At 37.7% G+C, this 14,148-nt stretch overlaps 1 protein-coding gene across 38 annotated transcripts in view; it reads right to left on the bottom strand.

The window, feature by feature from the left end:
- Nrxn3 (neurexin 3) overlaps positions 1–14,148 on the bottom strand; it is a 1,610,845-nt gene that overhangs the window by 140,787 nt on the left and 1,455,910 nt on the right. For 28 of the 38 annotated variants that reach the window (XM_036206284.1, XM_036206279.1, XM_036206286.1 and 25 more), the window contains 2 exons: positions 11,551–11,640; positions 5,852–6,159 (listed from right to left, as the gene is read on the bottom strand). In XM_036206284.1, the coding sequence (XP_036062177.1) occupies positions 5,852–6,159; positions 11,551–11,640 (398 nt within the window). The remainder of the gene's footprint in view (positions 1–5,851; positions 6,160–11,550; positions 11,641–14,148) is intronic. The other 10 variants (XM_036206276.1, XM_036206290.1, XM_036206277.1 and 7 more) reach the window with 1 other exon arrangement.

The following is a 14,148-nucleotide window of genomic DNA, read 5'->3' as shown; positions in this document are numbered from 1 at the left end:
GACACACAGCTGAGTAACAGGAAGAAACAAATTCTCAACTTGAAGTTCTGACGACAAAGCCCACTCAGAATAGATGATGTATTGAGGCAATTTGCTTAGTTTCAAGCTGTCATTATCAGTATCAAGTCTGAAGCATGTTCCTAATCATCCATAGCCTAACACTGAGGAGCCAAAGGGAGGGACTTCTACATAGGCACTGTTGCAAAGTCTCAAAACTTAGCTCTGCCCTGGAACTTTCAAAAGTGGTTCCCATTCAATCATCACCATTAGGATGATGCTAGAGATAAGAATGAAATCTCATAGTCTTTCATTCCACTCTTTATTAGGATACTTCCAATCCAGGCTGATCATCATGATTTTCTGCCAGTTATCTGGTGGCACACAGTCTGGCCAATGTCAAAGTGACTTTGCCTATGACTAGGATACGAAAAATAGGTTCTGATCCGTTTCTTGCTAATATCTTCTAAATGATTCCAAATGGAGACTTGTACAGGACACAGTGAAGTTCTTCTTTGCTGATAACTGCTCAGACTGGAGGCCAAAATAAGAGGACACACATTTTCCCCCTTTTGCCACTATTTTCCTTTTGGCCTGCTCCTCTCTTCTGGGACTATTTGGCCTGGGAGACTAAAAGTAATGGTAGAGATGAATGACTCTTGCCGTTGCTATTTTCCTTCAGTCCTGAGTGAGGCAAAGAAAGTTGAGTGTATTCTGAGGTGAGTGTTCCATTTTAGAATCAGAGTTATTGTAACTACCCACCTGTATAGGAGCTAGGAAAGGTCCCATATGGTCCTGGGGGATGTAGTTTGATGGGAGAGCTCTAATTCAAGTAAATTGCTGGGTTTTATCTCTACCATCACCCCTCAAATGTTTACATGTATTCCTAAGATACCTCAAGGTATTCCTAGATTAGACCCACAGGGAATTCAATTCAGTTCAGTCCTCTGAGACCTCTCCCAGGTGTAGGCGGTGAGCTTCAAGCTAAGGTTCTCAGTCCTGGAAATCATGTATGTCACATCTCTGACTCACACTGTAGCCCACATGACTTTCTTCTGCTCAAGTGCATTCACCCTTTAAGGCTCAGTTCTGTGACTATCTCATCCATGGCAGCGCTCCCAGTCATTCCCTATACCAACCTCCTAATACACACAATCACTGTAAGTTACACTGAGAGCCCTCTTGTTTTCTTTAAGTTACTGGCTCCATGATACAAGTAATCTAGAATTGTATATTTTGTAACCTCCTGAAATAGCACAAATAGCTTGATTTCAGGACACAGCATATTTTTTAAAGCCCACTAGACTATAAAGTTCAATTTAAAAAAAAATCCAATGTAGGTATTGAGAAGACAGAGGAATCTATTCCTGATGTCATAGACTTTTTTGATTTTCCAGGATTAATTTTTAGCCTCAAACTTCTACTCAGATTCTTCTGAATATCTCACTCTCCCACCCCAAAATTCCTAACCTCTGCTCTGAACCTATAGCTACTACTATTAATATAAGCAACACTATTTGTTCAGTAGCTTATTGCGTAGTGTGCATATCTAATAATAATAATAATAATAATAATAATAATAAGTAAAACACTATTAGTCTGACTCTGGATGCATGTGTAGTAGTTTTCTTTTTCTTTTCTTTTCTTTCTTTTTTTTTTTTTTTTTTTGGCTTTTCAAGACAGGGTTTCTCTGTGTAGCTTTGGCACCTGTCCTGGAACTCACTCTGTAGCCCAGGCTGGCCTTGAACTCACAGAGATCCACCTGCCTCTGCCTCTAGCATGTACTACCACTGCCAGCCTATAGTGGTTGACAAGACAAAATATCTGACAAAATAAATTAAGAGAGAGTGAGTACTTTTTGGCTCGCAGTTCCAGTGTATATTGTGGTAGGGTAAGAATGGCGGCAAAAGAGTAAGGCAGCTAGGTGGACACAAAGCATTTCCATTCAGGAAGCAGGGGAAAATGGATGCTTGTGTTCAGTTTGTTGTCTCCTTTTTATCCAGCCTAGAACTCCACCTAATGTAAAGAATCTGCACACACTTATAATGTGTCCTTCTACCGTAGTTAATCAAGAAAAAAAATCTGCAATAGACATGGCTGGGGCCTTATTTCCATAGTCATCCAAATGTCTTCAGGTCTTCCCCAATATTGGAAAAGGTCTGGAAATTTAAAGCAATCAGGTATGGTATGAATAACACATGTCCAGTCAAGGTCCATGTTATGAGAAACTGATGGCTTCTGCTTTAGTCCCATTAAAAGATTATCTGAGATCCCAAGAGAGTAGCCACTCTGCTAAAGAAACCATAAGGGGAATTCTTGGGACACCGTGGAGAGACATAGGACACAGCTGAGTTCATCTTTCCAAAGTTGTTTCATCCAGGTATAAGAGAAAGCCACCAGACCACAGCAGGCCCTGAATGGACCCCAGTCAGTTTCATTAGTGGAAGCAGAATTGCCCTGATGAAACCTCCATCAGTGTCTGACGTTGTCAATTGTGATGTCTAATGACAAAGTTGTTTTTAGCTGTAGAGTTAAGGAAAAGATTTTGCTTTCAGCAATAGTGATTTAAATGTCCTGTTATCTATCCAGGATGGCTTAGCTAGTGTGAGAATGGAGCAGACATTAAACCCAGGATATCTAGCACAAGTTCATTACATTATAGTTGTGCCAGTGCAAAAGACTACACACTCTGAGTATCCTAGAAGTAGAGTGTTCCTCCAGCATTGTACTTCTGCTTATTAAGTAGCTACAAGATAGCAAATACAGCCTGTCTTGTCTTCTGACTTACTCAGTGCCTGCTGAATATCTAGTAACTATAAGACTTGTATTGAAGATTATTATCTGCCTACCTGGCTTCTTAATGTGCACTTTACCAGGCTTTTTTCCCCTCTCAATTGAGGGGAGCATCTTGAGGCATTCTTTTTAATATAAGGTCAAGATCCACTGCTTAGGCACTATAGCTGTGAGTAATTTAACATAGTCCATGCCATTCACGCGTCATTCTGTGCTCCTATCAGTAACAGACTGATCTATCACAGAGATCAAAGCACCAATTACTTCCAAAAGACTGGAGCATTGGAGAGCTGTATCAACTCAAAAACGATTTGTTCACATTCATACACAGTTAAGAGCAGCACTAAAAGCACTTTACAGTGTTCCTTTGATCTGATGTGAACAAGAGCCAAGGTCTATCAGAGATGAACTACTCAAAGGAGGTTTTCTCAGCTTCTGCTTTACGAAGGACTCAGGGAATTTTTTGAATAGTGACATTTTTATACTCGTAGTCACACATGCCTAATTGTTTTCTTTTAGAAGAGTCACATTTTAGGACAACCGTGCTTTAATGATATTAATCAAAGTGAAAAGCAAAGAACAGAACATCACTTGTAAAATGGTCTGCAGGTGATTTCATACAGATGAAAACTGAATGATGGACCGGTGAACAGGAAACTTAATCTTTCTTATTTTCTTTTCGTTTTTTGAAGTACCTCTCAGAGATCAAAGCTTCATGAGTCCTCTTTATCCAAGAAAATTGGCGAGGTCATACATTGGATGCATTTGAAACTCCTGGGTCTTATGTTCTTCACTCAGTATGTTCAGCATCTAAGACTTGTCCTTAATCTTTGGGTAGACTTGATGCAATCTATAGGCTGTACTTAGGCCAGACTAGGCTCAACTATGAACTTTTCATAAAGCACGGGGCAGAGTTCTTGTGGCTAGCTGGCAAGAACAGAGGCACCTAAAATCTTCCACACTGTGTCTCCTCAAGTTTCCCTTTACAGAATCCTGAGGCTTCTGTATCCTTTTTCCCCTAGTCTAATCAATTCTGCAAAGCTGCTTGCTGGCTTTCCTCCAAGAGTATGTATTTACACACCCATAGAAACAAGGAGTGTCAACAGATTTATAGCCCATCTTTATAGTCTTAGTGGAAGGAAAAAGGAAAAGCATGTAAAGAGGTAATCCAATTTTTGCCAGCCTCCGAAAGAATAGCACACACCAGAGGGAAGCTGTTGGAGGGGGCACTCCCAGGTGCTTACTTCCTCCAAGAGATACCCCAGGCATAGAGTTAAATTACTGGCAAGGATTATGCACCTTGAAATCCACTTCTGTCCAGAAGCACTGGTTCTCTTAGGTTGTAGAAAGAGTCTAGGAACTCAAACAATTTGCCCCCATTTACATATTTACTGCTAGAGGGGAAAAAAAACAAAGACTGAAGATTACCACAAATTGAGGCACCTCCCAGAATCCCTATGTAGCATTAAATCTACTTGTGGTCAGCAAATGTTTGGCTCTAAAACAGACTGCAGAACCAACCATTCCTATGGAGAAAAAGCTATTTGCTCTTCTGCTTCCCACAGAGCTAGAAGAATATACTCTGACAGAAACAAACCAGGTCTGCCAAAACCTATGCAAACAGAACTATCCTTTTACCAACAGTAAACAGATCTATGCTTGAACTATAGAGAGTCATAATAGAAATATATATTGCCTTTTATCTTCTTCTCAGTGAGTGGAGTAAGGTGTCAGGAGTTATTGCTGTAATATCAGTGGAGAAGTGCATTTTTTCTCTTTCAAGCATGTGCATAGGTATGCATGGAACAGCACCCAAGATTATAGGACTGCTCGGCAAGTCAGGTTCTTAGCAGCCTTTGGAAAACACATAAAATAGGCTGATGGCATCATCAGCACACATGGCTCCAAATTCTTCTTTGGAGCCAGGAAAGAAACTGTTTGGGTTTTTGTTCAAGCTCAAAGAAAAGGAATAAAGGGAGACAATACGCTTCCATACAGCTAAGTCACATAACATAATTCTGAAAGATAAAAATAAAAAAAACACCACATGGATGAGTTTTAATTGATTCACTGTAAGTTTACAGTGTCCACTGGAGTAGAAATAAAGGTGATGTTAAAGACTACTGAGCTCCTGGATCACATGTGCAAACTGAGAAGCAAAAGAGACAAGTACTGATCTGCTGATGTTTACAAATAACTAACCAGGGTAGGTATAATTTCTCCACAAGCATTGGGTTGCTTTCTTTGATGCCAAAGCATTTAAGGCTAATAACTCAATTAACCTTCTACCCCCACTAACTAGATTTATGAACTGCTAAGGGAGTCAGCTAAGTATTAAGCTTTAGTTGTATATCATTTCTTTCAAGTGAACAACAATAACAAAAAAAAAAAAATCTTACCACAAGCTAAGAACTTTCTGCCTAGCTAAAATCAATTCTTTACACTTTCTAATAGAATCAGTATATTAGTCAAATAAAGTAAACAAAATGACTCCAAAATGACAACTCCTTAATTAGGATTTGATATCAAACACAAAGACTATTATTCACAAGGAGTGATTGAGTTTCTTGTTTCAATTGTTCTTGATTGAATGACACCCATTGACCTTAATAATGTGCAATTCACATTCTTGCAAATATACCTGGGGGATGTGGATAGAACTGAACTAGGGCACAAACTTGATGATAGTAACACACTTTCCTTTCTCCCTTCCCACTGTCTGTTATTTGAAAACAACAGGTAATACAATGAGAGGAGATGGGTGGTTTATAAACATAATAAAAGTCCAGTCGATTGTTCATTTTGGATAATAGCTTTTCAATTTCAATGATAAATGGAAGGGGTAACATGAGCTATCTCATGAGCTCATGAGTGCCACATAGCTCCTCTAACTCTCTCAGTCATTACTTACTTATGCTCTAGTCTTAGTTCTCCTTACCATGAACATCTTCAGCCTTCCTTCAAGGACAGGAATTCAAAGTCCTTCACTACCTAGAATAATAACCACAGCAGAGTGCTGCAAAGTCAAGAAAGAAGAACAGTATCACAGAGAAAGGCTTACCTGAATGCTGGCTGTAGAGCGATTCTTGCGGGTGGTGGTAGTAGCCATGGTGGTAGTGGTTTCCATGACAGTGGTAGACATTTCAGGTGGCATGGAGGTCGTCTGTGTTGTTCCCGAGACTGATGGGACTTCTCCCACTAGCCGAACACTTCCGTTGATTTTAATATTAGGGTTGTTCTCAGCTGCCATGTTCAGTACTTTCAAACCGTCATAATAGAGCCCAGAGAGTTGGCCTTGGAAGAGGCGTCCTTTGTCCTTTCCTCCAATGGCTATTTGAGCCTGGGTGTTGAAGATGGTTAACTGCCGGCCTAGTGGATTAGGTGGAGGAAATACTATTATTTCCATACATTTCTGCTCCCTACTGTACCTATTCTGTATGGAGCAAGCAACAGGCTTCCTTGAACAATGGAAGTGGATAAAACATATAAGAAAAATTTACTACTGAGATTGATGAGTAACATTTCACAATAATTATCTCTTCCACTGTCTAGATGGAAATCCTAAGTTATAAGAATAACTGAGTATCTTTCCCCTTCTAAGGAAGAAGACATCTTGATTTAAGCATGAGTAGTGTTACCGTTTCCTGACACATATAATCCAGGATGACAGAAACATCCAGTTCAGATCATGACCAGAATGAATCACAGATGCCTAGTGCTCTGATTTTAAGCTACAAGTTAACATAATGACAACAAAAAAGAATGATATGCAGCAAACAAAAACTCAATGTGGTGATTTAGAACATTGAGTTTAAAAATTATGTTCAGTAATTAAATGAGATTTACTGAAATTAAACTGCAATTTAGAGGATCGGATTCAGTGCATGTTTATAAAAATGGACATTCTCATCACCAGGAGCATAGTTTTCCATAAATCTTCACAGTGAGTAATATTCTATCAGCATTTGCTATTTAACAGCATCATGATAGATGTGTAATTTGGAGGGAGGTATTATCAGTCAATGGATTATTCTCTAAGATGCAGGAGTAATTAGACATTGATAAAGCTTCTACAATGGGAATGGAGGTGAGGATGAGGTAATCCTAAAATAGTTTTAAGAAGATATGGGGGGGGATTAATCAGAATATATTATGTGCATGCATGAAATTGTCAAATAATAAAATTAACCAATAAAAATGAATTTTAGAAGGAAGATGGGAACTGCCCAAATAACACATAAAACTCCTTGAATAATGGAGAGACATGGTAACAGACTGTAAAATATCAATACTTAATCTTATTTCAGGTTTTCTTGTGGGTACTATTTTTACTTCTGTGGCCCAAAAACTTTCAGAAAAAATATCATGGTAGAGCAGTTTAGAATGGAGCATTTCAACAAGTTAGCCTTGTTCTCCAATATTTCTACTTATTTTTAAAGCCAAACTAGGTCTTTCCCATGGGGGATAACAGCTTTTAAAATCTCATTGTAATTTATCATGACAGCAATATGCTACGGCCTCCCTTAATGTTATCTCTTTAGATTAATTCCATCTGCTTTTCCATATTGAGTAGAGGGGGAAAAGACACCTATTAATAGAATTAGATACATCTGTTCTAGAGTTTTCTTTTATCAGTGATCAACAGATTCACTAATTCTTCATCTAATCATCTTGATTATTTTAGTTATTCAAGTTATTGTAAGTAACTGGAAACAATTTTCTGCTACTCATTCCTGCTTTGTAAAGCACATATGCTTTCCCCCTCCAAACTCTAAATATATTTTAAAAAAGGTATGTTGCAGGGTTTGGGTTCTCAGTGTCGATCACTAATATAAACTTAAGTCTACACAATGCACAGATAGCATGTATTTCTGGAATTGAATGTGGATATACCTTCTTGGTGTATACTACTGGAAGGTATAGAAGAGAAGAAAAAGGAAACTGCACATGGTCAAAGGGGACTATTCAGATAAGTGTCAATTTTACTACCTACTCAATTCTTAAGGGTTCTTATTTGAATAATTTATAAATAATAATACTCTGCTTTTAGGCTGGGGGGCTTTATTAGGGAAGGCATGATCCACTCTTCATAAGAGTCTTGGAACCATACAAAAGGACCTCATGCTTTAATGAAAATAGACTACCCTAGGTCAGAGGGATGCAATCAATTCATTCTGTGCTTTCCCAAGAAACCCTTCAGTGTCCTGTGAGTTGGTGCCATTTGACAGTTGTATAATGTTTGCCTCTGTTCTCTTCACAGGGGATGCAACATGTTCAATGCACAATGAAGCAGGGTAAGGGGTTGGAATTCCCATTTCTTTCTTTGGGAGCCATGTACTTACTACAATAGAAATGAAATAATAGATGCTGGAAAATTTTGCTTAACTTCATATCAGCATTTGGAGCAGCTTAACATACTGATTTCAAAGAAGCTATACCATGGGAGATTTCTAGCTTCACATATAACTTCAGTATTTTAAACTGATGGCCCACATGCAAGGTATCATTTTCATATGCAACACAGTTTCCCATTTATAATATTATCTCTCTCTTTTTTTTTCTCTCTCTCCCCCTCTTCCTCCCTCTGTCTTTTCTATGCAGCCCAGCATTGGTGATTAGTTATTGGTTGAGTAACCTTGATTATATGTAGAAGATTTTACTTTAATATCCTTGGAATGCTTCATAATAATAACCTCATATAATGACAGTCCTCATCTTCCTTTCCTGGAAAGATTCATTCTGTCAATACTTAAAAATGGAAAGACAGTCAGAGAAAATCAGAATTCAAACTGTAAATGACTGGCTAGAAATGATGGATTGCTTTCACTCTATTTGCTGTAGTTCACTCCATAAAGTGCTCACTGCTTATCCAAGAATGATGGGAGACTAGGGAAAGGCACGGTATGTTTGAGGCCATTAGACTGAAGAGTTGCTTTATTCTTGACTATCACTGCTTTGCCATGGGGAACCGACCACTCACTTAGATCCAACACACTGGTAGGTGAGACAGAGAAGGGGGCTATCCAAGTTTCAATTTCTTTTAATGCCGTGGGAAGTGTGTTTGGGTTTCTGTTAGCATGTTTGCTTGGTGGTCTTATGGCTAGGTCTTTTTCCTTTTGTTTCACAACCAAAGTCCTTTGCACTTTGCCTAGGTGGTTAAAGACAAAACTAGAAGTCACTAGGAGAAGAGAGCACTGTCTCCTCCCATGTCTTCCTGTCACTGCCTCATCTCTCTTTAGCTGCACAGGAGGTCATGAACAATAGAGAAACAATTTTAGTACCTTCTCCTTATAAAGGTTGTACAGGACTGACAGGAAAATGTTTCTGTGTTGTTGTTTTTTTTTCATTTGCCCAAGATGCTTCAAAATCTATGCCAGATATGATTTTCATTGTTGTGATTGTTAATGTGTAAACTTTTTAGAATAAAAATATCATTATAGATGTGCATTTGAATAAACATGCATTATAAATATATATATATATGCATATATTTTTGGAGTCTGAGAATTGTTCTATCAACAATAAGAAATTTGATAACACCAATACAGGATTCCCAGCATGTAACTGTTAGTTTCATTTTAGATGCACATTCTTCTGGAAGTCATTATTTATTGCTTCATTTTAACATCAAGTTCACATAGGCTTGGATTAAATCTTTGCACGTCTCTAGTCAGTGTTGTGCAAAGACTAATTAAATCTCAGAATACTCTGAGGGAATAGGCAGTATTATTTCTCCTCTCCTCATATGGGAAGTCTGAGCCACAAAGAGGTTAAGTGGATTGTCTAAGGTCAGAAAGTCAGTCAATAGTACACAGCCAGCAAACAGACTTGGGAATGCTGTGACCCAGCTCTTCTCCCCAATGACAGCAGTAACTCCAGAGAAACGTCCCATGTACTTCTGAATGCACCTGTCTAATAATCCTATTTATTTATTTACCCTTTATACTCATCTTCACAAACAAGGTCTTTCAGTGCAAATTTTCCATTTGATTTGAAAGTGAAGTTAGCTAGACAGAGGAAGAGGTAAAGAGAATCGATGCTACTCACCCCAATTACATAATGAGTAATTTCAGGGAAAACAGTAGAGAAGATAATCTTACAGTTTGCAAATAAATTGTCCAATAACATATACATACATACACATATGTGTATCTAATAAAGAAGCCAAGACACCCCCACTCATACCACCTCAACCACCCTTTTCCACCCATCCCGGCACTCAGTGTATGTACGAGGGCTTCTATTTACATGAAAGCCAACTGATAATGAAACTACCAGAGGAAAACTTAAAGCCTACTAACCGCTTTATAATGGTTTGTACAAATGAAAATGCCTGGCATGCTATTAAACTTAGACTTCAAAAGGCAATGGAAAAAAAATAAAATATTATTAACATAAAATTGAAAGAAACACAAAAGTTCTCTCAGGCACATGAGACTCCAACATGCATCTAGTTCTCTGTTTTAAAAGTGAGGCAATTATTGTCTTTAATGTTAAAGGGACTTTATGAGCTGTTGATTACTACTCAAAATTATTTACTTTTTAGAGTTATTCTTAATTTATTTTTAATTAGACCACATATGTTGAAAACAAGGCATGCAGTTAAGATTTGGTAAGGATTTTCTATGTCTAGATGTCTGAATGTTTTTACCCAGCTAAAAATCACACACAATTGTCCACTGTCTTTTTATTTGTATATTAGGTATTATCCCCAATTGCTCTAAATATATAATTCAATCAAATCTCTGAAAAATGAAAGGCTCTTTTAGATCTTGAGACAAGAGTTAGATCTTGAGATAAGAGTTAGCTTATACTGCCTCAAGAAAGAACAGAACTTTTAGTTTTCTTGGAGATAAGAAAATTTTCTTCATTGAAAGGCAACTGTGTCTCTAGTAAGCAAAAGAAACTACATAGAAAATTTTGCCAAGATTTATAACTGCTGCCCTCTTTTATTCAAGGAGTGGTTGTTTCTGTCAGCAAATCAGAACTTGCTGTTTTGATTTTCACAGGACTTCTCCCTTACCAATTCATTGCCTTAACAACTTACACTCTGTTGCATAAAATATTGTACGAATGCACGAGGGTATCACACCACCAAGTGTAAAATAAGTTTGTTTTGTTTAAGTTTCCTGCACCAACTGGAAAGTAATTAAGCTCTCCTAGAAACTTTTGCCTCTGATGGTTTGAATTTAGAGGCAAAATCTGTTCTTTCTCAGCCTTCTCTTTGTTTAAAAACAAATGTTAACTCATACTGCTTCCTTTATAACATTTGTTTTAAGCAATTTAAGTTACAAGAGTTGATCTAAGATTTTTTTGGTTTGTTTTGGTTTGTTTTTTTGGTTAGTCATGCTATAGACAGTAAAGCCAAACCAACCTCAAGATGTAACTTAACTTTTGAAAATTCTTTAGAAAGTTTAACAAATAATGTCATGTAGTGGTTAAATTGCCATATACAGTCCGTCCTTCCTTCTTTCCTTCCTTCCTTCCTTTTTAAAAATGAGTTTCCTGGAATTTGTTGTTTGTGGCTGTCATGCTGACAGCAGGCTAGATGTTAGTCCCTTTAACTGTGTTTTAATGGCGATGTATTATTGCATGATTTATCAACATATGGCAGGTGGAAGCTGACACAAATTATAATGAAAATTAAAACAGTCATTTATGCAGCAGGCGATTATCATTTAAGGAACATTTATTTGCAGGCTTTAAAAATGAGGGTTTAGAATCAAATGATTTTAGAATGAAAGTTTTAACAACCGTTACCTTTTTCCTGCAGCCACTCCTCTACAGGCCGGTTATATTTGAAGGGGATTTTCTGTTTTACCATTTGGAGGCGTTCATTATCAGTGTTGCCTTTAAAGTTTAAAAAACAGCTTAAAGAACAATCTGAAAAGTCAATAGGTCATTAAAAACATCCTAGGTGTTCAGTTTGTTTTATGAAGATTTTTTTTTTTTTAGAGATAGATATCAATTTATCTTTAGTAGAGGTGGAGTTGAAGTCGCTCTGCCCTTGGATGACAGGTATTAGGTCAGATTGATTTCAACTATGCAGTGCTCCATCATGTTTTGGTCATGTGGTTTTGGATACAGATCTGTATTTGTTGGGCTATTTACAGAAATCCCTTTCCTTTTTCACCCTGTCTCCTCCTTCCTCATCTACCACTGAGTTGGTCTCAGTGAAGCTCAACGATCTCATTGAGTTGAATAATTCTCTAACCAATGCCATATCAATTTCATAACACAAAGGAGCATACAGATTCTCAGTCATGTGGATGCTACTGTTTTTCAGATGGGTACCATTCAGGAGCACGGTGCCTTTACTGCTTCTCTCAAGCATCTGTACTTACTTACTCTGAATTCTAGAAAAAGGCACCAGAGAAAATGATTGAATCCCTGCTAGCCAAGGGAGACTGGTCAAGAAATAGTTCTAGAGTTAGATTACATTACTTTGTTTGTTTGTTTAGTTGGTTTGGTTTTCTGAGATAAGACCCTGTAGTTCAGATTTGTCTTAACTCATGGTAATGCCCCTGATTCAGTCCTCCAGAGCTTGGATTGAAGAGAGATTTCTTACTCTAAAGAAAACCCTGATATTACTGTACCTATGTGAACCTGGCAGAACAGCACAGGTGGCACTGTAGACCTCTATCTTTTTTTGTTGCACATTTTAAGCAGATGGGACCCACAAAGAACATAACTACAGGCAAAGGAAGTTATACTGCTATATAACATTTACAGGCTCTTGAGCATTTACATTTTATTAGTGCTAGAACATGCTGGCTCAGCTGTTCATTCTCTCTCTCTCTCTCTCTCTCTCTCTCTCTCTCTCTCTCTCTCTCTCTCTTCTTTCTCTTCTCTCTTTGAAAGGACCTTCTTGAACAAGAATCTATTGAAAAAGCCTGTTAGGAATATTTCTTCCAAGCATGAAATATCAAATTAGTTTCAGGCTCAAACACTGTGTTTAAGTGCTGGAGATGGCCCCTCTTCCCTTTGTAACTGCTGTTACCACTCGTGGGTGGTTTCTCTAATTAGGAGAGACTTTGAAAATGGTGGTGTGGAGTTACACCCCTAATGAATATGCTTCCAATAACAAAATAATGAAGGCATGCTTTGGGAACTGTTTTAGCTCATTGGCCAACCTCAGATTGATTTAGTAAAAACCAGTACACTGTAATTCATCATGTTTGGTTCAGAGCCTGGTATTAAAACTTAGGGAACTCAATTCCAAATTACTAATATTTTTAAAAGGAAATGAAAATCCTAAAAACAGGTGGCTCAGGGGCAAATTATAGAGAAGTCTAGAAGTCAGAGTGAATAGCATCAGACCAAGTAAATAGAAGTGAGCTACAACATTTCAATCATGAAGCCATTGCAATACAGCAGTTATCGTTGGCTAAGAAGATGCCACATGTGACACTTAGAATACACTTAATAGGCTTAGAGAGGGAAGATAGGAGAATCTCATAGAAATTGGGTAGCATTCTTGGGGAATGGTTGTTCTTCCTAGGCTTCTCTGATGAAAACACTATTCTAAAAATTCGAGTCATCTTTACTGCTCTGGAGTTTTAAACAAACAAACAATGGCTCATGAGAAGCAATGATGGATATGCTTCCAGCCCATATGGCAGATCTTTATCCCCTACATAAATTACAGCACACCAACATATCAATGGGCATTTGCAATTCATTGGAGGCTTTCTTGACTAGCAACTCAAAGACTTGGGATGTTGCCTAGGACTACCAAACAAACAAAAACTTATTGGGGGATTTATGCAGATAAAGGGAACTGAATGATAAACAGTTTGGGGTTCTCATGGATAGTTTAAAGCTTTTCTCAAAGTGCAGCAGCATGAAGGGTAGGAGACAAGAAGCAAAGAGGAAAATTCAAGATACAGCATCATTTCTTGCTGTCTCAATATGGCCATAGTGAAGAACATTGGCTTAATTGGTTCACATAGCTCCAATTACTGATCGTGGTGGTTGCTGTCCTTGGAGGAAAAGTGTTTTGTATTCTATTAATCCAAAATAAATTGGGTAACTTCTCAAATGTTTTCATAGAAAAGGAGTACTTTTCTGGAAAGAAACCACATGCCTGTTACTTCTACCCAGCAGGTGACAGGTAAGATGTGGACTTCTATAGCACAATGAGATGCCACACTGAGGAATAATTGAATTGTGCTGTATTTGCCTTTGATAAATTTTGCTGCTTAGAGTTTTTTCTAGTATCATTATTGACTACATGACTAAATGCAGTGATGATTTTCACTCTATTTCCTGGAATGTATTAGTAAAGTCAGATGAAATATAAGATGGGGACTCTTAATAGCGTAAAGGGCAAATGCAGAAATAACAACTAAAAGCTCA

Source organism: Onychomys torridus, chromosome 14 (assembly GCF_903995425.1).
Source record: "Onychomys torridus chromosome 14, mOncTor1.1, whole genome shotgun sequence".
Lineage (NCBI taxonomy): Eukaryota > Metazoa > Chordata > Mammalia > Rodentia > Cricetidae > Onychomys > Onychomys torridus.
Note: the sequence above shows the minus strand (reverse complement) of the source record. Positions and strands in the feature narration are given on the sequence as shown.